At 46.9% G+C, this 24,317-nt stretch overlaps 1 protein-coding gene across 14 annotated transcripts in view; it reads right to left on the reverse strand.

Annotated features, from left to right (window-relative positions):
* Nucleotides 1-24,317, reverse strand: part of LPP (LIM domain containing preferred translocation partner in lipoma) — a 371,586-nt gene that overhangs the window by 171,180 nt on the left and 176,089 nt on the right. For all 14 annotated transcript variants that reach the window (XR_010307209.1, XR_010307210.1, XR_010307211.1 and 11 more), the window contains one exon: nucleotides 4,479-4,601. Coding sequence is in view for 11 of the 14 variants with exons in the window: in XM_064165587.1 (XP_064021657.1) it covers nucleotides 4,479-4,601 (123 nt within the window). In the remaining 3 variants the exon portion in view is untranslated. The remainder of the gene's footprint in view (nucleotides 1-4,478; nucleotides 4,602-24,317) is intronic.

Genomic DNA, 24,317 nt, shown 5'->3' on the forward strand with positions numbered 1-24,317 from the left:
CATCCAGTTCTGGAGCCCCCATTACAAGAAGGATGTGGAGATGCTGGAGTGTGTCCAGAGAAGGGACAGGAGGATGCTCAGAGGGCTGCAGCAGCTCTGCTGTGAGGAAAGACTGAAAGAGTTGGGGCTGTGCAGGCTGGAGAAGAGGAGGCTGCAAGGTGACCTTCTTGTGTCCTTTCAGCATCTGAAGGGGACCTACAAAAAAGCTGGGGAGGGACTTTTTAGGCTCTCAGGGAGTGACAGGACTGGGGGGAATGGAGCAAAGCTGGAGATGGGGAGATTCAGACTGGATGTGAGGAGGAAGTTGTTGAGCATGAGAGTGGTGAGAGGCTGGAATGGGTTGCCCAGGGAGGTGGTTGAGGCCCCATCCCTGGAGGTGTTTAAGGCCAGGCTGGATGAGGCTGTGGGCAGCCTGCTCTAGGGTAGGGTGTCCCTGCCCCTGGCAGGGGGTTGGGACTAGTTGATCCTTGTGGTCCCTTCCAACCCTGACTGATTCTATGACCTAGGAACATACCACTGCAGTCATGGCAATGCTGAGGTCACATTGGTCACCCATTCTGAGAAGTATTTATGGACTTTGCAAACCTACACCAAAGGGCACAAATCCTTCTGCTTCAGAGGTACCTCCTGGCGCAGGTCTGGAACACAAACCCTATGAGAGGCTGAGGAAGCTGGGGGTGTGCAGCCTGCAGAAGAGGAGGCTCAGAGGGGACCTCATTGCTGTCTATGGCTACCTGAAGGGAGGCTGTAGGCAGGTGAGGTTGGTTTCTTCTCCCAGAAAACCAGCAATAGAACAAGGGGACACAGTCTCCAGTTGTGCCAGGGGAGGGCTAGGCTGGATGTCAGGAGGAAGTTGTTGTCAGAGAGTGATTTCCCATTGGAATGGGCTGCCCAGGGAGGTGGTGGAGTCACTGTCCCTGGAGGTATTCAAGAAAAGCCTGGATGAGGCATTTAGTGCCATGGTCTAGTTACCTGGCTAGGGCTGGATGCTAGGTTGGCCTGGATGATCTTGGAGGTCTCTTCCAACCTGGTTAATTCTCTGATTCTGTGTGATTCTGTGATTGCCATCCTGAACTCGTACCAAGGATGGGAAGAGCTTCCCTCTGCGTGCATCTATGCCAATGGGTAGGGCATGTTAAATAAACTGTTTGTCATTATCCCACTATCAATCCTACTCCAGTGAGCAAGGACTGTGTTACAGTTTATTTTATGTTGCTTTAAAACTATCATGAAGATAACATAAAAATGAAACCTAACATTAACATTTCTCTTATTCCAGAACAGGAGTATCCCCAAGGGCAAGGTACACCAATAAAATTATTACAATGCTTTAACTGCATAAGCACAATTGGAAATGTCTTCTCTGAAAACAAGTTGTAACTCTATTTTCCTATCTGCAGCCATTACCCTGATAAATTTGGGAAGGTCAGCTAAGGAGTAATCCAATAAATGTGCTGATGCTCTGAGTAAGTACCTCACAATTTTCAGCCTAATCTATTACCCTACTATAAGACCATCAAATGACTCACCAGTTTTAATACTTAGTACAGATCAAACAAAGAGAAATATCAAAGCTTTACATTCCAGTTCCACCTTTCAAGGACTTGTTTGAGTACTCTTTAATTATAGCAGATGATACATTCAACGCTGGCATTTTCTAACAGCTATAGTTAGAAGTTGCTGTAGCTGTACTTTTCACAGGACATCATTATGCTATCCAATAAATCCTGAGAAGTGATAAACTGAACAAAAAAAAATTGGGACATGGTCCCAGAGATGAATTTCAGCTGCTTCTGCCTGCTGGATGGCAGGCAATGATTGCGACACACCAGGGAACAGCAGCATCCCGTTGCTCCTGGGAACAGGGGACAAGTTTCCAGAGCCCCTACCTGAACTAGGGGCAAAAAGCCAAAAGAAGAAGCATGTGCACTGAGCAGCACATGTCCTCTTGGAGGCTAATGAACTCAAGAAGCCAGATAAAGTTCCAGACTTGGAAAAAGCTTTCTGATCCTCCAGAAATACAAATACAGCTACAGAAATTTGTGTTTGAGCATGGTGATAGCCCCTTTTTTTTAGTGGCATAGGTTCAGAATCCAAATGAAAGATCAGATTTTTGAGATCTTAAAGGAAGAAGTATCATGAGACAGTCACCAGTGCTGTCAGCCAACTGCAAAAGCTCAGAGAAGTGGTTACAGAAGTTGTGTGCCTCTGTGAAGGTACTGGAGACAACTGCAGGCATTGCCACAGAAAAGGAGTAGCACAGATCTCTTCCAGCTGACTCTCACAGTGTTCTGTCACTGTCAAGCACTTCCCAGTAACAGTGTGCACCCTATGGGCTCAGCCCACACAAACGAACTGAACATGGGTTATTTGACACAGTGCTTGGGCACTGACACTGCTAAACCTTGACTCATTCATGGCAACAACAAAAACTCACTAGGAATCATAGAATCATCCAGGTTGGAAGAGACCTCCACGATCATACAGCCCAACCTATCCCCCAGCCCTAGCCAATCAACTAGACCATGGCACTAAGTGCCTCATCCAGGCTTTTCTTCAACACCTCCAGGGAGGGTGACTCCACCACCTCCCTGGGCAGCCCATTCCAATGCCAATCACTCTCTCTGCCAACAACTTCCTCCTAACATCCAGCATAGACCTCCCCGAGCACAACCCAAGACTGTGTCCCCTTGTTCTGTTGCTGGTTGCCTGGGAGAAGAGACCAATCCCACCTGGCTAAAACCTCCCTTCAGGTAGTTGTAGCCAGCAATGAGGTCACCCCTGAGCCTCCTCTTCTCCAGGAAAAGGAGGGAATTCTACCTGGCTTACATTGCTGCTCTGTTTTGATGACTGGGTCAAATCAGGTTGTTTTTCAAGGATGAGTCTGTAAGTTTATGAACAAGCTGGCTGAATGAAAGAAAGGTTTATTGGTAAATCCCTGCAAAAAGGACAACAAACCCATACAGGCCTCTATGCCAGAGCCCCTGTGTGCAGATGGTCACTTTCAGAAGTGCAGAAATCTGATTTAACTCTGTTGTTGCTAAGTTCACATACCTAAGAGCAAATCTAAACAAACTCTAATCACTCCTTTAGCTCTGCTCCAAAAGTAATGGTTCTCAGTTATTTAGAACAAATGCAACAAGGAAAGGAACCAAAAAAGCCACAAACCAAAGAAAAGGCCTGTTCAGATCATGGGTGTGCACTGCACCACTCAGTCACTCCCTTGATACTTTTGACTTGGAGGGGTTTTATTCAGGCTTAACACCAGGAAGACAAACACAGCATACCTACAGCTGCATGTATCATAGTATCGTAGTATCATAAGGGATGGAAGAGACCTCACAGATCATCAAGTCCAACCCTTTACCACAGAGCTCAAGGCTAGACCATGGCACCAAGTGCCACGTCCAACCTTGCCTTAAAGTGCCCCAGGGATGGCGACTCCACCACCTCCCCGGGCAGCCCATTCCAGTGTCCAGTGACTCTCTCAGTGAAGAACTTTCTCCTCACCTCGAGCCTAAACCTCCCCTGGTGCAGCCTAAGGCTGTGTCCTCTTGTTCTGGTGCTGGCCACCTGAGAGAAGAGAGCAACCTCCCCCTGGCCACAACCACCCCTCAGGTAGCTGTAGACAACAATAAGGTCACCCCTGAGCCTCCTCTTCTCCAGGCTAACCAATCCCAGCTCCCTCAGCCTCTCTGCACGAAATGAGACCAGTCATGAAGACCAAGCAGCAAAGGCAGGGCACAGCTGAGCACAAACACATCCAGGGTGATTTTTACATGATCTCAAGCACTGCCCTTTTTAAGGTGCTACTGCTTCCTCTGATAAATAGCTGACATCTTACCAGAACTTAAATAGCTCCACTCAAACACTACCCAGATGAGTGACAAAAATTAGCTGTGCTGCTGTCACCCCTGCAGTCCTTGTCTAGACACAGCAGAGTAAGTGTGAATTCCAGTCTGCTGTGCTGGGCTACAGCCACCCTGGCAGCTGAGCTACAATCCCAGCCACTTCGCCGCCATTGATTAGAAGACAAACCCAAAAGAAAACAACTTGAGGCATGGATATCTGGAAACTTCTCTAGCAGGGTGACAGATAAAAGTTAACAGAACAGAAAGCCCATCAAGAAAACAGATGTGAAGAAGTACTCGTGAAGGGAGCAGGTCTTAACTCAGAAGCTGCTGTCGGTGGAAAGTCAAGGCAAATGAAATGGCATCTCCTGCAAGCATTTGTCTAACAGCCTCCGTGGCAGTTGAACAATCAGGATCAGAGGCCCTTTGCTCAGAGGTATGGCAGCTTCTGAGCCAGTGCCCCCTCCAGAGCAGCTGCGCCCATCTCCCCAGTGACAGCCACATCTGGATGCTATCAGGAGGAGCTGGCATGCCGGCTCGGAACAAATACCAGGCGGTTAGCAAATTGACTGCAGCAGTCGATGCTGGCTGGCTTCCCACTCTCTGTTTACGCTGTGTGCCACTAACCTGTTGAGTCCGAGGTTTGTAAGGAGAGCTGCTCTCGAGGTCAGCCAGGATGCTGGTCAGAGAGTCGATTTCTGCATCTAAACTGGACCGCCTCTCCTCAAGTGTCTTGCCACCAGGATTCACCTTGAAGAAGAAAGAAGAGCTTCAGTTATTCAAACCGCATGGCCTGGCACACGGTTTCTCACTGTCCTCACAGAGCTGCGACCATGCCCAGCAAGAACTCTCGGGTTGCAGGGACAAACATGCTGAAATGCTATAGCTGTCTCTCAGAACCAGCAGCGTGTCTCTGTCTCACAAGGATTTGGGCTGCTTTGGGGCTTTTGTTCTTTCATTTCCCATAACGGTGCCATTGTCTTAAATGAATGTGGAAGATTGCACAACTCAGTGTGCAATTCATTGGGCAGGTGAAGAGGCAGGACAATCCCTGTTCATCAGAAGGATGTCTGAACTGAGAACAGTCTTGGAGCACCTAGATCCTGAGGGCATCTCTTCTACCACATCCCCAGGCCAGAAAAAGCACAAATAGAGCAGAGCTGCAAGCCACAGTGGCCAGCAACTGCCCACCGGCAACTGTTACTATTTTAAATCAACTTGTGGTAGTTGTACCTGTCTGATTCAACAGTTCTTCACAGTCTCCATCTAAAAAATGATCTCTCTCAAGGAGGCATGAAAGAAGTTCAATTCATTTCTAGCAGATTCGAGGTGAAGGGCATGTTTTGCAATAAGCAGTCACAAAATAACATAAATAAGGTTCTCGTGAAAAAGGCTATCACACAGGAAAGCTCCTGAGCAGAACAAATACCAACCTACAGCCAGGACCCTTTTTAATTCTATACATTTTGCTTTCTCTCTGCTTTCAAATCAGCCCAGCCCCACGTGTACCCAGGCTGGTAGGGAAGTGCACTTGGAAGTGAAGAGACAGCACCATCCAGCTCCAAAAGCAAACAACCACATGTCAGCAGCACAGGAGAGCATGTGATCCCCAAAGCACTGTTCAAGGGTTGCACTGCAACCCCTGCTAGGAGAAACAACTTAAAAGGAGAGTCATTGACACACTTTGGTTTTGGAACATCAACCTAGCCCAAAATCTCTGGGAAGGAGCTCTGTGCTTTAAACTCAATCCAACAGCAGTACCTCCCAGCAATGCACAAAGGCAGACACAAGCTAGGAAACATCTTCCTCCTTCACGTTTTCAGTGCTTTCAAATCAGGCAGCTCCATCAGGAATGAGGGGTTCAAGAAAAGCAGGTAAGAATCCCTGCTAGGTGAGAGGCAGGTACAAGGAGCCAGCCTCACTGTGCTAGCCCACATTTAAGGGCATGTATGGAAACCAAAGTTCTTCACTTAAGTGAAACATTGCACACTGAAAGACGTTTCTCAGCCTGAGTCATAGTCAGTGTTTTTCTTCTGTCCTTCCACGTCTGATTTATCTGCACATCCCCTAGACTGTCTCCCTGTGTACATGTAACTACAGAGCACAGTGAAGAAGAGCTCATTCACAGCCTGACTAGTACAATAATAAAAGTACCCAAGAGTTACCTAACATCTCACTTCATTTCAACTGTAAAGTCTGTGCAGACCATAGCGGCGCCTCCCCACGGACAATCCAGCTCTGTTTGCCTTGACTCTCACCAAGTCAGTTCAGTTTTCCAAGCCAAAATTTTGTCTTTTCCTTCAGCTCATTAGCTGGTCCAGAGAGGTTTTCTATACATTTCATTTCAGGAGCATTCAATCATTGACAGAACTCCCCAGTCATCAATCTGACACATAACTGGCAAGCTGGTCAGAGGGACACAGACTATGCTGTGATCTGCTAAGCCTGCATGTGCTGAGGCATTCATTAGTTCCTAGCCATTATTAAATCTTACTGGATCACAATAAACTTGGCTTGACTAATAAGAAAATGGAAGCTCCAATGTGCTTTATGCAAGAACAAGTCACCACTCTCGTGGAAGTTTTCACCAGTGGTGACAGACTGAAAGAGTTGGGGCTGTGCAGGCTGGAGAAGAGGAGGCTGCAAGGTGACCTTCTTGTGGCCTTCCAGTATCTGAAGGGGGCCTACAAAAATGCTGAGGAGGGACTTTTTAGGCTCTCAGGGAGTGACAGGACTGGGGGGAATGCAGCAAAGCTGGAGATGGGTAGGTTCAGCCTGGATGTGAGGAGGAAGTTGTTGAGCATGAGAGTGGTGAGAGGCTGGAATGGGTTGCCCAGGGAGGTGGTTGAGGCCCCATCCCTGGAGGTGTTTAAGGCCAGGCAGGATGAGGCTGTGGGGAGCTTGCTCTAGGGTAGGATGTCCCTGCCCCTGGCAGGGAGGTTGGAACTAGATGATCCTTGTGGTCCCTTCCAACCCTGACTGATTCTATGATTTATAAATCTGGGAGTCCAGTTAGAAACTCCTTACAAACAGAGTTATTCCTGCCTATTTTTATTATAGAGCCAACAGTTTTCCATCCAATCTCTTGTTTAAAAAAGAAAGAAGTACTTTCCAGAGGAATTACCCCAGACTGCTACTCCTGCCTAGCTGCAGGCACCTGGACATTCACACCTGCAAAAGCACAATTTCCTTTCCGTGATTAGTGCTCTCCTTCCATTGAGCTCTCTCCTTCAGTTGTTGGCCTATAACTACAAGGCAGCCACAAGCTTCTCAGAGACAAAAATTGTGATTGCTCCACTCCAGAGAATTTTTAAGCTATGCAGCCAAAATCTGGCCTAGAAAGGGGAGGAGATGCAGAGGGCATCCAAGGCTCCAACACTTGAGGTGATAAATGCACACCCAGGAATAAAATTGGAGCCAACAGAGGGTCTGTTTGGTATCCTGACTGTGGAGAGGAGAGATGGTGGTGGCAGCTGAGCAGTTCAGGCAATTTCATTTCTGCTTCTTAGCATTTCTGGGCCATATTATTCCCAGGTTCTCATTCCCCAGAACAATTACGCAACAGCTGATGAGCAAATGCTGCAGAACAAGTTGTAAGGTTGTAAAAGTTAAATGTCCTTAGGAAACCCAGAAAAATAAAGTAAGATAGCATGGAAACATCTCTATTGATTCAGTGCTCTGTAAAAGATTTATTAATTCAATTAAAACATAATCAGCATAGATTAAGAGCCCAACTCCACAAATGCTGGAGCACAATGCAGCATGGCAGCGCCAATGAGTAACAGTACTGATGTGTGGCCTGTTGGGACAGGACTGGACTTTAAGTACATCTAAGAAATGGTAGTCTTCACCAAGACAGGTTTCTGCTTGCTCTCTTTTCCCCATCCTTACAAACCATGCCTTTTCCTCCCCACAGAACTCCAGATTCAACAGAGGGATTTGGTCCATGAGGAAAAAGGAGAAGAATATGCAATTTGGCAAGAGAGGGTTAAGTTATTTTCTCTTCTCATGCTTTCTGGCATGACATGCTATAAAAGTTTTATGATATTGCTCTGGAACAAAACCCAAGCAGCAGGTCCCAGGGCACAGTAGGTTCTCACAGACATTGCTCTGCTCTGAGGAACTCAAGACTGGTTAAGCTAACAACCTCACAGACACAAACACCAGGACCAGGACGAATTGCTAATGCTGTTCCTGTCTGCATCTAATGCTGTTCCTGTCTGCATTAATGGTATTGTTGCAGGCCTGTTGCTTGCTCACCCTCCCTTTCAGCCAACAGAATATGGAAAAAGAGGTTTGAAAAGAAGAAGGATGCTAACGTTGGCCTGGCCAGCCTGAGCTCGATGAAAAGCAAACATACGCCGACCCAGTCCAACAAACTACTCATGCCAGAGGCCATCCACTCATGTGAACTTCTGCAATGCCTGGATTCCTCTCCCCTGGCTCAGTCCCTGCCATGAGGCAGAACAGAGAAAAGCAGCAGAGAGCTTTGCTGCTTGGCTTGTTTGGCCACCCCTGAATTCCTGGTGTGCGTCTCAGAGCAGCTGTGATGGCCATTTACTCCTGAGCCCTGCCAACCCATTCTAGTCCACTGAAGACTGGCTGTAATTTTGCTAATCCTACCACCCAAACCAGTCAGAGACACAGGTGACCACACAGCACCCAAAGAGACATCTGTTTTGTGTGGAAAACCATGGACACACAGCTCTGGGCTAGTGTGAGGAGAGCCATGGGCTGCTCCCAGCGCCACGCTCCCTGCTATATGTCTGTACCAAAGGACTGCTTCTTGTGCTCCTCACTGGTTTGGATTCAAGCTTGCTAACAGAGATTTCCTCTGTCTATATGTGTAGACTATAACAAGGATTTACATAGTACATCTATTTTCACAGATACCTGTGACTTAGTGCCATGGGTTAGTTAATGAGAAGGGTTAGGTGATAGGTTAGACTCAATGACCTCAGAGGTCTTTTCCAGCCTGATTAATTCTGTGATTCTGTTACAGACCATGCACCACAGAGGGCAACACAGGGCCCCAAAGTTCAGCCCACCATGCTAAGAAGGCCATAAGACTATTCCCTGAGCTAGAAGACATGAAAGCACAATGATTTCCCTAGATGCCACCTACAACCTGCATCACCTACTCTTATCACCTTTTTCAGGTTATAGCAGAGAAACAAGAATGCTTCTCTTCTGTCCAAGTCAGTTCCTTGCAATGGGCTCAAGAAGAAGAATCTGGCTGCCAGATGTCCTTCCTAGCTCCTGCTCTAAATTCCTTCCCTGCTCAGGGCCAAGTGCCTCTCTTTCATTCTCTGTTTTCCCCTCTCTCCATGCCCTTTTTGCTGCCAAGCAATGCTGCAGCTTGGGACAGTCACTAGTCCCTGGGATGAGATGCAGTGTGGGGTGCCTGGTTGGCCTGAGCCTTTGTAGTTAGTTAATGTTGTGGCATGGAAAGATGGAGGCTGGCTTTGCAGCAGCAACCTGCTGGCTGACGTGGACAGCAGGTCAGAAGTAACTCCAGAGTGCATTTTCTGCTGACAGAAGGCAATGGCCAAACTCTAAGCACTTTCAGAGCATCAGGACTTTGCTCACCACAGTGCAATTTTCCAGCATCAAGATTCACCTTTTTCCCATCCACCTTAGCCTGACTTGAGTCTTCTCTAAAACAGGTTGAGTGTGTTTCATGAGCCTTGTGACCTGCTCATGTTCCAAGCTGTGCCCCAGCAATGTGAGCTGTCATTACTGGGAAATGCAGTACTGTTATATATGTGCAGACACTTCCAAGACAGCAGAGCTACAGCCAGACATACAACCTGCCTCATAGCATCAGCTTGCTCTGCACACCATGCTATCACACGTCACTGATAACCTCATAACTCACAAGTGGAAGAATGAAGACAGACACCATGGATACTAAAGGAGGTCATAGATAATGACTTGAAACGAACATGCTGGGGGCCCCCCAGCACCTTCTGCATTTGTCTTACTGGGAGCCTCAGATGCCTGGGGAGCTCTCTTTGGGCTGCAACCGGTCATTTACACATCTAAGAACAGGGAAATGCAGGGAGCAGGAAGGCTCTTTTCAGCAAACATAGCGCTGGAAAGGAAGTACTAAAACAAGGAGAGGAGCAAGGAAGAGGGGAATTTGGGCAAATCAGGGGGTGTGAGCAAGTGAATAGTAAACAAGGACTTTTGCCCTGACTTAATGTTCTTTTCCTCGAGTAAATGCAGCTGAGACACAGACGAGGTGGCAGAGCTGATAAATCCAGTGGTTACTGTCTGGTTGCACCCATGGTAGCTGCCTGCCACGCTCTACATGCTGCTCAAATCCTACACTAGGTGCTGAGATGATAGAGGAATAAATGAAATGGCTCTCCAAACAAGGTGTGCAGATCTCTGTCTGCTCCACAGGCTCAGCAAGATGAGGCTCTTAGTTCCTGTCTTAGCAGGCAGCAGAGAGGGGAGAAGAGGGAAAGATGTTTCATTTTTATGGCACCCACTATACACACTGCAAGAGACTGTGAGAGATGTTAACTGGGCAGAAGAAAAGGAGTGATTCAGTCTTTGATATACTTCAGGATGGGGCTTTGTGTTTAACTTTCCCTTTTCAGACACACATCCTTGCTACCTCATCTCTCACACTGCAGTATTGCCCAGTTTTCTCTCCAAGGTCACAAAAGCCATATAAAGAACAAAAAAATCACTGTGGTGGCAAAATGATGCACCCTCAAGGGCATATATCAGGAAAATGAGGCACCTTGAGGATGAGTTTCTGTGTCTGCTCTCCCCTAAGCCTAAAGACAAGTGCAAACACTTCGTTTCAAATTCCCTAATGCATATCAAAACAGTCCCAAGAGGCAGCTCCAACCAGCACACACACACAGAGACAAGAGCTGACTGCAACACTTGGGGTGAGGGGTGTCTAAGATGCTTGAATGCTGCCTAATCACTGTTCCAGAGATCAAGGAGGGGTTGGGAAAAGTAGTGGTGCCCATTTAAAACAGAAAAACGTAGTCTTTTGAAACAGATCTGAAATGATGGAAGGTTTCAGCAGATGTGGCTGCAGTGATTTCACCAGACAGGATTGTATCAAGCAGCTAACAGAAAAGAACCTCCCTGCTGTTCCATCAGGACCAAGCCAGGCCTGAAATATCCTTTTGAGTCTTTTGATGATATCAAGGATAAAAACCAAAGGGAAGTTAGGTTTTGGTTTATTTTTTTCCCTTAGTTCACTCTTTTTTTCCAGGCACGGAATAGTTTTTACCTGGTTTGTGTTGCTGAGTATTAGCAGGACCAAAAGAAAACACTTCAGAAGTTTGAAGTAGGCATTGTTTGGTGTCTCTCAGATGCCACTGTCATTTAAGTGAGGAACTCCAGCCACTTTTAAGGACCTCCCTATACAAAGGCAGGTGGGCCTGTCTGTAATTGGACTTAAATGGGTTGGGGAGGATCATCTACCAAACACCAGCCCACCTTACTGCCTAAAAAAGGGCCAGCAAACCACAGGAGACACAGCAGGGGAAAGGGCCATGAGCTCCTGAGGTTCAAACTCAGGTCCCAGACTTGCAGCATGACCCCAGAGTGGCCAGAGCCCCACATTCAGTTTTTCCACTCATGGAAAATGCAAACAGAACTAGGTATCCTGAGGATGAATTGATCCTATCTCAGAAGCAATGAGGTATCGTAAAGGACTGCACAGGCTTACAGCTGGGGCAGATGAACAAGTAGATGAAAGTGAAGTTATTTGCTAAGCATTGCTAGGAGACAACATGTGAAACCTTAACAAGCAATTTATAAACTCACTGTGGTGTAGGAGGCTTATAAAAAGGACCAGTAACAACAAGGTATTAAAAAAAAACCAATAAACAACCAAAACAGAGACAACAGATAAAGAAAGTAGAAAATTAGAAGTCATCATAGAACCATTTTCGTTGGAAAAGACCTTTAAGATCTTCAAGTCCCATCATTATTTGACTCTGGCAAGTCTCTTCTTCCAGGCAACCAGCAACAGAACAAGGGGACACAGTCTCAAGTTGTGCCAGAGCAGGTCTAGGCTGGATGCTAGGAGGAAGTTGTTGCCAGAGAGAGTGATTGGCATTGGAATGGGCTGCCCAGGGAGGTGGTGGAGGCACCATCCCTGCAGGTGTTGAAGCAAAGCCTGGATGAGGCACTTAGTGCCATGGTCTAGTTGACTGGATAGGGCTGGGTGCTAGGTTGGACAGGAAGATCTTGGAGGTCTCCTCCAACCTGGCTGATTCTATGATTCTATGTGTCTCTCAGCACCACATCTATGCATCTTCTAAACACCTCCAGGTATGGGGATTGAACCACCTCCCTAGGGGTCCAGTTCCAGGGTCTGGTACCCTTTTTAGCAAAGAAGTCTCCTCTAATATCCAATCTAAACGTTCCCTGGCTCAACTTGAGGCCATTTCTTCTCATCCTATCACTAGTTACCTGGGAGAAGAGACTGCCTCCCACCTTGCTACAATCTCTTTTCAGGTAGTTGTAGAGAGCAATGAAGTCTCCCTTCAGCTTTCTCCTCTCCAGACTAAACAATCCCAGTTCCCACAGCTGTTCATAGAATCACAGAATCAGCCAGGTTGGAAGAGACCTCCAAGATCATCCAGTCCAACCTAGCACCCAGCTCTAGCCAGTCATAAGACTTGTTCTCCAGATCATTCACCACCTTCACTGCCCTTCTCTGGACATGCTTCAGTACCTCCATGTCTTTCTTGCAGTGAGAGCCCCAAAAATGAACCCAGTACTTGAGGTGTGGCCTCACCAGTGCTGAGTACAGAGGTACAATCACTTCCCTGGTCCTCTGGCTATGCTATGCCTGATGGAGGCCAGGATGCTGTTGGCCATCTTGGCTACCTGAGCACAAGCTGTCTCCTATGCATCTGGCTGTCAGCCAACACTCACAGGTCTTCTTCTGCTGGGTAGTTATCCAGCCACTCTTCCCAAGCCTGTAGCATTACATGGGGCTGCTGCAACCCATGTGCAGGACCTGGCACTTGGCTTTTTTAGATCTCATACAACCAGCCTCAGCCCATCAATCAGCCTGTCCAGGTTTCTCTGCACAGCCTTCTTACCCTCAAGCAGATCAACACTTAACACCCAATTTAGTGTCATCTGCAAATTTACTGAGGGAACACTCAACAGCCTCCTCTAGATCACTGATAAAGGCATTAAGCAGAACTGTCCCCAGTGCTGAGTCCTGGGGAACACCTCTTGTGGCCAGCTGCCAAGTGGGTTTAACTCCATTTGCACCAGCCTTTTGGCACAGTCACCCAGGCAGTTTTTCACCCAGCCATGAGCAGCCAGTTGCTCTGCAAGGAAACGGTGCTGAATGTCTTACTAACATCCAGGGAAACAACATCCATGGCCTTTTCCTCATCCTTGAACCAAAATCAGAAGGGCTTTGACCCTTCTAATTTTCCCCCTAAATAGGCTCATCACAACTCTATGGTCCTTCTGAGTGGCCTGCCCCTTCTTCCCACAACCATAAACTCTCTTCTTTCCCTGAGCTGCAACCAAATGTCTCCCGTCAGCCAGGTCAGCCTCCTTCCCCACCACCTTTTGACACATGGGGACAGCCTCTTCCTATGCCCTTAAAACTTCCTTCCTGAAGAATGTCCAGCCTTCCAGAACTCCTTGGCTCCTCAGCACTGCTTCCTAAGAGACTCTGTCAAGCAGTCTCCATAACAGGCCAAAATCTGCTTGCTGGAAATCCAATGGGGCAGTTCTGCTGACCCTTCTTGTTACTTCTCCAGCAACCAAGAGCTCTATCACTTTGTGATTGCTGTGCTTAAGATGGCCTCCACAACTGCCCCATCAGTCTTAAAACAAGGAAAAGAAGGTAGGTGTTTCATCACACAACATGCTGCTAAGCTGCACAGCTACTTCTGCTGCAGTAATTGCTAGGAGTTGGCTGCTATGGATTTCAAAAGCAGTTAGAGAAACATCTGGGAGAAAACTCCACTAATAAAACCCCAAACCCAAAACATTCTGTGCTTCCCCTTTCACATTCTCCTCTGGACACTGGCTACTGACCACTGGTGCTCTGACTTGTCTCTCTACAGAGCACTTCCCTCCCTGCAGCTGAGAAATCAGAAATCACAGTCAACTGCACTCAGTCCTCTGGGACACACACATGAAAGACAGCAAGGACTTTGTTGCAATTATGAATCTGTATAGCAATAAAGATTTGTATTTCCCTGGAGATCAGTGTGACAGGCTCTGCTCACACAGAATAGCAGATTCTTGTCAACTAGATGCCAGCCTTGGGATGGGAAAGCATGTAGAGGGGTGGGAGCAAGGTGCAGCAATCCAGAAGCACAACCAAACTCCTTTTTGTCAGACACTAATTCAACCAACTCCTTAATGGACATTTTGGGTTTTGTATTTGCCATCCTAGCCCTGGGAAAACATGTCAGAAAGCAACATAATGCCATTCAAACTCTAGCTGCACTTTCACTGCTGGATAGCCATGACATCACTGGATCTAAGCACGGGTCAAGTGCTGGCTTTTGCCCTCCTCCTAGCACTGTTTAATAAGCTGTTTCCCTCTGAACGACCTGAGAAAGGGCTCAATCCCAAAACCAGCACCTTCACTCCACTCAGGGACAGGCATTCAGTGGCTTGCATTACAGATGGGCAGTGGTCATGCCAGAGTAGAACCCAGGACTACATTCTTTTCCAAACAGCTCCTGCTCCTAACACTAGAGTGAAGCTTTTGCTAAAAACAGGTGTGGTTTGTGCAGACTTGGCAAGAAGGCAGAGAAAGATTTGGTCCTGTCTATTGAACAGGAAAGGATGAAGCTGTATCATAGAGGTTGAGCCAACAGGCTCCATGGCACATGCTGCTAAAGGGATGGGCAGCACCTGCTGAACCTGGTGGCTGCGATGGGATGCGAACAGCAGCCCCAGAGGAGATGCGCAACGCTCCCTGTCCCACTGCCACCCTTGAGGATAACAGAAGGTGGTTATGAAACAGAAGAGGATGCAGCAAACAGCTCAAAACACTCAAGAAGATCTGCCTTGCAGCCTAGGTGTGCAATTGTTGGTACCCTGGAACTGGGGATGCCAACATAGATATCCTATGTTGCCAGATGCCCTCAGCTCCTAACTGCTCTGCCCCAGAATGGTGTCACAGAGCCTCCTGCTCCCCATTTCACACCAGCACCCCAAGCATTCAAACCTGCACCCAGCTTCTCCACGTTTTTGACTGCTGCATTTAGCTCATATAAGGAAGTTCAGGAGATTTCAAGATCAGCTAAACTGGGCTTTCAAATCTGCAACACTACTGAAAAGCAGCAAAATGGGAAGTATCGTTTAGTCAGCTAAAGAAGTTTTGTATTACAGGCCAGCTAGCACACGGGAAAGAGGCACTGCACTCCTCAAGCACACGAAAGCACCAGGATGGTTTTGATAAGGAACAGTTGAAGGATGAAGAGAGAGGAGGAATCCCATGAGCCGACATCTGCCGGAGCGGCAGATCCGACGGTCCCCATAGTTTACTTAACGTGTCTGATCAAAAGCTCTGGGAGTCTTGTCTGTGTTAAGTGCTAGCAGATGCAAAATCAGCAGCAAGATGAGAAGTGTATTAATAAACTAAGGAGGCACATAAAGTTATTTGAAAGCTGAACGGGGAAGACGGGGAGGGAAGGGGGAGAATCAAACCAGTTTATTTTTCCATTAAGGCAATTTAATATTCTCCAGGTGGAGTTACAATCACTCGTCCTTGGGAATTAAATTGAATTAGTGAAACGTTCCTGTTCATCCCCAGAATATACAATAGAAAGTGGAATACATCTCTTTTTTTCCCTTTATGCTTTCTGCAGGACAGCACTACCTCTCTGTTCATGGGGCAAGAAGAGCTGGCCGTGAAATCCTTTTGACCCAGAATGACTTTCACTGACTGTAACTAACTTTACAGCATCACAGAATATATCCTTTTTCTTTTAATTAAAGCAATTACATTAGGACTCATTATTGATAATTATAGTGACTGTTAAAAGTTTCCCCTTTCTTTACCCCTTGCCCTGCCAACTTAAAATCTGTTCCAATATCGTCACAAATTAACGTTTAATTAGCCATCAAGCAGAGCTGATGTTCCCTGCAGTGTATTGCTGCTTGCAGGAAAAATGACAATTGAGGGAAGATATCAGATGCTTCATCATCTGCCTCCAAGGGGAACCATAACCAAAGAGTAACCAATTACTCCTATACAGCTGCAAAGTTTAATCGATGTAAAAAGCAAGTAGCTCATCAAGTGTGCGCTGCAGTAACGGAAGACCTTGCCACTGCCCTGTCCAACACGAACGTTGCATTTATAGGAGACCCCATGGCAATGTCCAAAAGAAAAGACTTTCTTCCTCCCCACATCCCGCCCAAGTCATGGTCTTCCTCCTTCCTTTTCTGTTGTAAGAGAAGAGGGAAGAGGAAGATGCCTCCGATGACACAGGACATGTCTGACCAGCCATGCATTGCAGCCACCTACACACAGAGTAAGCTGTCACACCCAGCCCCCTGACTCTGCATTTAGATTCCATAAGGGAAAACTGCCCAAACCACACCAAACACAGTGCCTGGTCCCACACCATCCTGGAGCAAGGGAAGCATGGAGGACAAGGAGCAATGGGTATAAGTTGCAGCGAAAGAGGTTCTGCCTCAACACAAGGGGGAACTTCTTTACTGTAAGGGTCACAGAGCACTGGAACAGGCTCCCCAGAGAGGTTGTGGAGTCTCCTCTTCTGGAGACTTTCAAGGCCTGTCTGGATGTGTTCCTCTGTGATCTGTGTTAGATAGTATTGTCCTGCTCTGGCAGGGGGGTTGGACTGGATGATCTCCTTGGGGTCCCATCCAACCCCTAACATCCTGTGATCCTGTGAAGCATGGAACTGAGGGTGATTTTACTCCTTTTGACACTTCTAGCACTGAAATACTGTGTCCAGTTTGGAAGGCAGCATTTTACAACCTTGAGAGAAACCCCAGCAAAGCAGAAACAGCTGGCAGGCAGGCACGTAAAGAGCTCACTTGGCTTCACTTGTGAAGGAGATTGAGTAGCTCGATAACAGTATCTGAGCAGCTTGGTGGAAGGAAAATGCCAGATACCACAAGACTGTCCAACCTAACAGAAGCATAGAACATGCTGCAGCCCAGAAGCCAGAGCCATTCTGTTTTGAAACAACAGAGAGATTCACTTAGGTGGAATACTGCAGGTAATTAAATCCTAGAACAAACCTGCAAGATTTCTCCAGCTCTTGATGTCTGCGGATCAAGGCTGGATGCCTTTGGTCTCCCTGGGTGATGCTCCGCGATAGGCAGAAGGGCACAGCTGACAATAGAACAGCTCTGCCTGGCCCCCACGTTGACAGAAGCGAGACAGCAGCAGCACTGCTGCGTTCACACAGATCTACTGAAATCATTTGGTGTTTGTACTGCTTAGCTGGAAATTAAATTTGCATGAACCAAATCCATCTCGCACAAGACCGCGTATTGTGACAGCTAAATGAAGAGCTGTTTAAAAGGGACACGTCGCAGGCAATTTTAATCAAAAAAGATAGGTTTTGTTAAAGCCACCAATTTCAGGAAATTAAGGTTGACAAACCCTTCTCAAAAACTCCTTTTGGAATTTAATCACATGTTGGAAAGCCATATGCAGCTGCTTGTGTCACCTGCAAAAAGCCTGGAGGAAACATAAGCGTATGCTTAATTTTACACGTGTGCTTAAGTCCTATCAACTTCCCATGCAGTTGCAGCACACAGCCAAGCTTCTCCTTGCATTCCTGAACATGGGCTGTGAAGCTATTAGGAAATCACCACCAAAACCAAAACCCAACAACCAAACCAACCCAGTAGAATTCAAATTTTCCCAGTCAATTTTCACAGTCTGAATGAGCTCCAAGTGCCTGGAGGAGGCTCAGGGCTGACTTTATTGCTGTCTACAACTGTGCCATGGTCTAGCCTTGAGCTCTGTGGTAAAGGGTTGGACTTGATGATCTGTGAGGTCTCTTCCAACCCTGATGATACTGTGATACTGTGATACCTGAAGGGAGGTTGTAGCCAGGTGGGGGGTGGCCTCTTCTGCCAGGCAACCAGCAACAGAACAAGGGGACACAGTCTCAAGTTGTGCTGGGGAAAGTATAGGCTGGATCTTAGGAGGAAGTTGTTGCCAGACAGAGTGATTGGCATTGGAATGGGCTGCCCAGGGAGGTGGTGAAGGCACCATCCCTGGAGGTGTTCAAGAAAAGCCTGGATGAGGCACTCGGTGCCATGGTCTGGTTGACTGGCTAGGGCTGGGGGATAGGTTGGATTGGATGATCTTGGAGGTCTCTTCCAACCTCGTTGATTCTATGGTTCTAAGTTAAACATCTAACACAGTCCTGAATTTGTTTGCTTGTTTTGCTGCAATAGGAAGGGTTGTGTGCCAAAAACGTTTGTCAGGATTCAAGAATCCCCCAGAGTGTCTGGCAAAACGTCAGCAAAATGCATGTAGAAAGCTACACGAGAGTCAGGGGCTCGGGTTTGGCTCCTGCAGAAATGAGTCATGGTGAAAACCTACTGTGTGTCTCTCCAAAATGAGAGGAGGAAAATCTGGACTCTGCCTCTGTCTGCATGGCTTTTGGGTGGTTGATGGTTCTGGTCCACCACGGAGGAAAGGCATGGGACGCCTCGGTTGGGCAGATGCTGCGGTTCTGATTCATGGAGGAAGGTCCTTGCCTTCAAGAAAGTTTGCAACCTCATTTTCCAAACCATTAAGTTCACTTTTGCCTTCCCTTCAAGGCTGCCAGATGTGTGTCTGGTATTTGATTTGGCTGAGTGACCATGGCTGTTATTTCTTTCTTACCAACAACCTCCTCGTTCGGATACTTTACCCTCTATACGTTTCTTCAGCTGAAGAAAAAGGATGTGAACTGCATGAGAAGTTGAACAATGAATAACTTGTCCTGCCCAAAACCCTGCAGAGAGAATCCCCAGTGTGCAGGTCCCTCATGGCTGAGCTCCAAGGTTTATTTTGATACTGTCCATATGCTGATAAGTGAACGTAAGTTGTTGTTTTCCAGTAAGAATTCATGCATCAGAAAATATGGCATTCCCAGTACACATTAGACCTCAGGAAAGTGATGGCACCCAAGATGACCTGTTCCATCACCTTGCCTGGCACTGAGGTCAGGCTGACAGGTCTGTAGTTTTCTGGTTCCTCCTTACAACCCTTCTTGTGGATGGGTATCACATTGGCCAGCTTCCAGTCTTCAGGAACCTCTCCAGTGAGCCAGGACTGTTGATAGATGATGGAGAGTGGCTTGGCCAGCTCAGCTGCCAGCTCTCTCAGAACCCTAGGATGGATCCCATCCGGTCCCATGGACTTGGGAGGATCCAAGTGTCTCAGCAGGTCCCTTACTTCTTCCTCATGGATTAGAGGGGGACTATACTGGTCCCTGACTCCATCTTCCACTTCAGGAGTCCAGCTGTCCTGGAGACAACCTGTCCCACTATTGAAGATTGAGGCAAAGAAGGTGTTAAGCACCTCTGCCTTTTCCTCATCCTTTGTCACTATATTCCCCTCTCTATCTAATAAAGACTGGAGGTTCCTATGACTGTATTTCTGTTTGGGGTCAACACAGCTAAAGGCCAAATGGGACTTAGCTCAGCACAGAAAGTATATTCCCTACCTAAGCATCTTTAAAAGGCTCGCCCTGACCTTAGCATTGACCAAACGGCACCCCCGGAGGGCAGCCCAATGACCACTTGCAGCAAGCACTGACACCCAACTGTCAGCACAGACCTCAGCAGCGGCATCATTTGTGAACATGGAGAGGTACTACAGGACAGAATTTGCAGAACCAGGGAAAGGAAAGGGAAAACAGTGAGTGGAGTAACAGAACTGAAGAGGAAGGCTAGACCTGAGACATGACAAGCCATGAGGCTGTTTCCATGGCAAAAGAGAGATGTGAAAATGAGGAGATGGAGAAGGAAGCAGCTGTAGCTCAGGACTGCTGAATGAGAGGAGTCTGCACAGCACTTCTGGACGAGTTGACACTTGATGGCTTCAGCAACAATTGGCAATTGCTACAGCTTTCTAAAATGCTTTATTTTACTTCTTACAACGCTAAAAACATCACACGATGTTTTCCAGATGTCTTCCTTAACCTGTTCTTTGTCTGTTAAAGCTAATCAGCATCCTTCATTTTCATCAGCAAATAAAAACTGAAAAACAAAACTGTGAGGAATGGTCCTGCAAAGATGAGAGTTTAGTAGCAGCAGACACGTCTGCTCTTCTGTCCTGGAACAGATACAGAACTTCTCATCGGTACTTCTACCGCCTTTCAGCTTGCTCAGTCACTGCCACACATTCTTCAGAGACAACATTTTCTGCAACAAAACCACCCATCATGGGAGCTGAAGCTATTTTTCACCCATGATGGAAACTAAAAAAGTAGAGACAGGAACCTACATCTGAGTCACTTCCATTCTTGGAAATTGGATTCTCTCACAACTTCTCCATATCCACATCTCGTTACTGCCAGGCAAAATCCACATCATAAAAAGGATGAAGTTTGCCCCACTCTTTGAACTAATCCAGGGCTGTAAAGCTGAATTCAGATGGACAGCTGAGTTCTCCAAACACTACAGCTGTATTTCTCTTCATCTTGTTTGGCCAAAGGTCATTTCTCTACTGTGCAGCATCATAGTAGTTAAAGAACCAAAACCAAGGTGGGAACCTAACTGTGTCTGCTCTGTCACATTCCAGCCTACCACCGTGACCAAGCTGCGTGTAAAGACTTTGACTTTCTAAACCACATCTTCCAATCCCACCCAGTCTCACAGAAAAGGCACAACAACTTGTCTGCTCTAAGTTTTAGAATTCCTTCTTGCTCCTGAGACCTTAAGTCTCACTGCTGTATTACAGCTCCCTAGTGCAACACAGGCTATCCAAGGCTTGGGACAAGAGATCTTTTCTAAGACCTGCTAATCCAACAGAAGATTTGAATAGCACAGAAAACCAAGAAGAATGGCAATTTCTTCAGTTCTGATCATGCTTTCTTACCCTCTTCAATCTCACAGCTCAGCTGCTTTGATGGAAGAATTCCCACATCTTCATTATCTCCCCCACCCTGTTTAAGGAATTCCACCTTGGATACAGTGATGGTTTTGCTTCCTTTTTGTCAGTCAGAGGCTGATACTCGCTCTGACAGGATAAATTTGCCTGCTTTTAACCCATGCCTCCACTATTACTTCCCACATTCTTGTCTCTGTTATTCATGGGCACGTAACTCAGGTTAGAGATTTTCTGTTGGTATCAGAGGTGAACCTGACTGCAGCACCAGCAGTGTGACAGAGTGCTACAAAGATGTACCCACATGAGCCAGAAGATGCCTACCAGGGCTTGTGATTGTCAGGCACAGCACCAAGGGACCACAGCCCGATGTTTGGACAGAATATAGAATCATAGAATCAACCAGGTTGGAAGAGACCTCCAAGCTCATCCAGTCCAACCGAGCACCCAGCCCTAGCCACTCAACTAGACCATGGCACTAAGTGCCTCATCCAGGCTTTGCTTGAACACCTCCAGGGACAGCGACTCCACCACCTCCCTGGGCAGCCCATTCCAATGCCAATCACTCTCTCAATATGTACATAACATTGCCCTGTATCTTAATCTGGGATGGCTTTAGCTTGAGAGCCGAGCATCACATGCAGCAACATCTCTGCCCTTTCTGTTTCCTGTTACAGCTTTTTAGATGGCCCCATACCTTTCTTTACATATGATCTGTACTAGGCTTTTGCTTTCTTCTGCTGCCTCACCTCATCACCTGCTGTATGGCAGATTATAAAAAACCACTCTATTCCATCTCTGAAAGCATCTCCCAGTCTCAATCACAACCCTCCTCCCAAGGAAGGCATGAGCACACCAGTGCAGGTCCCGGCACATCCTGCATGCTGTGTTACTACATTAAACAATAACACAACAAATACACTAAATAACACAGTAATAGTCATAATGAAAATAAGTAAGCACAGTTAACTGTTTGGATGCTTACTTCCCTTGTAGCCCTTGCTGAGAGGTTCAGCTATTAAAGGCTGTATTAGATTAGAACATTGCCAAGATATTAATAGCCAGGCAGAGAGATGAGTGGCAGGCTTACGCCGTACAATTAAAACTTTTCCAGTTTACCCTTTCAGTGCAATTTGTGGTCTATAATAAGCATCTTTGTCTATTCTGAAGAGAGTAAGGATTGGAAAGTTACATCGATGGGAACAGAGGTTCATTAAAGATTTAAAATAGAATGTGGTTTGGCATTGTAAAACAAATGTGTCTAAGATGAGTTGCATCAAGAGCCGCCTAAAAGACATGCCCAGTGTTCCCTTTTCTCTTGTGATCTGGAACACAAGTCCTATGAGGAGAGGCTGAGGGAGCTGGGGGTGTGCAGCCTGCAGAAGAGGAGGCTCAGGGGTGACTTCATTGCTGTCTACAACTACCTGAAAGGAGATTGTAGCCAGGTGGGGGTTGGTCTCCTCTCCCAGGCAACCAGCAACAGAACAAGGGGACACAGTCTCAAGTTGTGCCAGGGGGGGTCTAGGCTGGATGTTGGGAGGAAGTTCTTCACAGACAGAGACTGGAACAGGCTGCCCAGGGAGGTGCTGGAGTCACTGTCTCTGGAGGTGTTGAAGAAAAAGACTGGATAAGGCACTTAGTGCCATGGTCTAGTTGATTGGACAGGGCTGGGTGCTAGGTTGGATTGGATGATCTTAGAGGTCTCTTCCAACCTGGTTGATTCTATGATCTTGAATCTAGTGGTCATGCTTTCCACAGAAAGGGATAAAAAAGCAGCAGGGATAAAAAGTGTGTGCTTGTTTCCCAGTAATGTTGAGGTCTGCTCTATATCCCCACTGATCAAGCATTTTTCATGTGTATATATATGTGTGTGTGTGTTTATGTACTATATACATACATGCAAATGAGAAAAACATGGATTTTATCTAGCATGCACCAACACATGCAGACTCTGCATTACTGATTTTTCTCACCTCAGTGCCTACAAACTCCTACTGTAGAGCAAACACACACCGACCTGTAGAGACCCAGGGAGCATTTAAACATGCAGAGAGCATACATGTTACTTGTTCAAGTCTGATTCAGAGCACAGCACATTCCTATTTCTCAAACAGATGAAGAAGGCAGAAGGGAGACAGCTCAAAAGCGTTGCTGCAAAGCTGTGGTTTGAGAAAGGGGGTTAACATTACAGGTAATTCATTTATACTGCTGGACACAGCTTCAACTTGGATAAAAAGCAGTGGCTTCTCACATGGATTTTAATAAACCATGTCAGAAGCCCCAGAAATTTGCAAAAGCTGGATCTTGAATGGCAAGCAATACACACAGAGCAGGGCTTTGTTTACAGTCACTGGGAGCTACTGCTGCTAGCTTGGAGCCCAGCAGAGCTGTCGGCAGCTAGAGCTGCTCTGCCTTACTCACATTCCTCACCAGCAAGCACCTACAGCAGGCCAGTAATCCCGATGATTAACAAAATCTAGCACTAGAGGGAGGCTGAATACATGTTCTGCTCCCTTTGGCCTTTTCAGCTTCTCTAAACATTAAAAGGCAGACGATTTAAAGCAAGCCCAGCACCCAGCCACCACACTGCTGAGCAGGAGATGTGCTATATCAGGCAGCACCTCCTGTAGCTAATAAACATGCTTTTCTTTCCTCAACTATTAGTCAATAGGTGCATCCAATTGGGGTTGGAGGGGGTTTTTATTATCTTTTTTAAAGAAAAAGCAAAATTCCTCCATGCTGTCTCTTTCTTTAGCCAGTGAGTCACAGCCCACAAAGAGGCACCACCGCCGCCGCTCGCCAGTCAGACAGTGAAGCGCTTGGCAGCCTCCTCCATAACAAGGATGAAGCTCATGCTGCTCGCATCCATCAACATGTTCCCACCTTCTCCTAGGCGTGAGCACGAGGCAGAAGCAAGCCAGGTCTCCTCTAAACAACCTCGCAGAGCAAGGCACATATGCCTTCAGACCCTGTTGTGACAGTTCTCCTTTCAAAATTCCTTGGCAATAGGAACTTGAGCCCTTTGGGTGATTTTGCGCATACCGCGGCAGAAGGATGCCACCAGCGGGTCCCACAGGTCTGAATGCACAGCAGCTCTTCTGTGCAAAGGTGTTTTAAGCAACAACTGGTCTATTAAACTACTTCATATTGCACTCAGTGCAACTGTTCAAAGTCTGATTGCTTCCTCACTCTAATTCCCATCCTGAACCACTTCTGCACATCCTCTTTGGTATATCCCAAATTCTTTCTCTTTTCAGCCACTGACAGTGTCGACCTATTAATTCACAGTTCCTACACTAATGAGGTGGTGTGATGTAGCAGACAGAGATACTGGGACACAGAGATCTAGGTCTTATTTTCAGCCTGCTGCTGGTCAGCCCTGTGACCTAGACAAAGCACTATCTCTG

Source organism: Pogoniulus pusillus, chromosome 26 (assembly GCF_015220805.1).
Source record: "Pogoniulus pusillus isolate bPogPus1 chromosome 26, bPogPus1.pri, whole genome shotgun sequence".
NCBI classification, from domain to species: Eukaryota; Metazoa; Chordata; class Aves; order Piciformes; family Lybiidae; genus Pogoniulus; species Pogoniulus pusillus.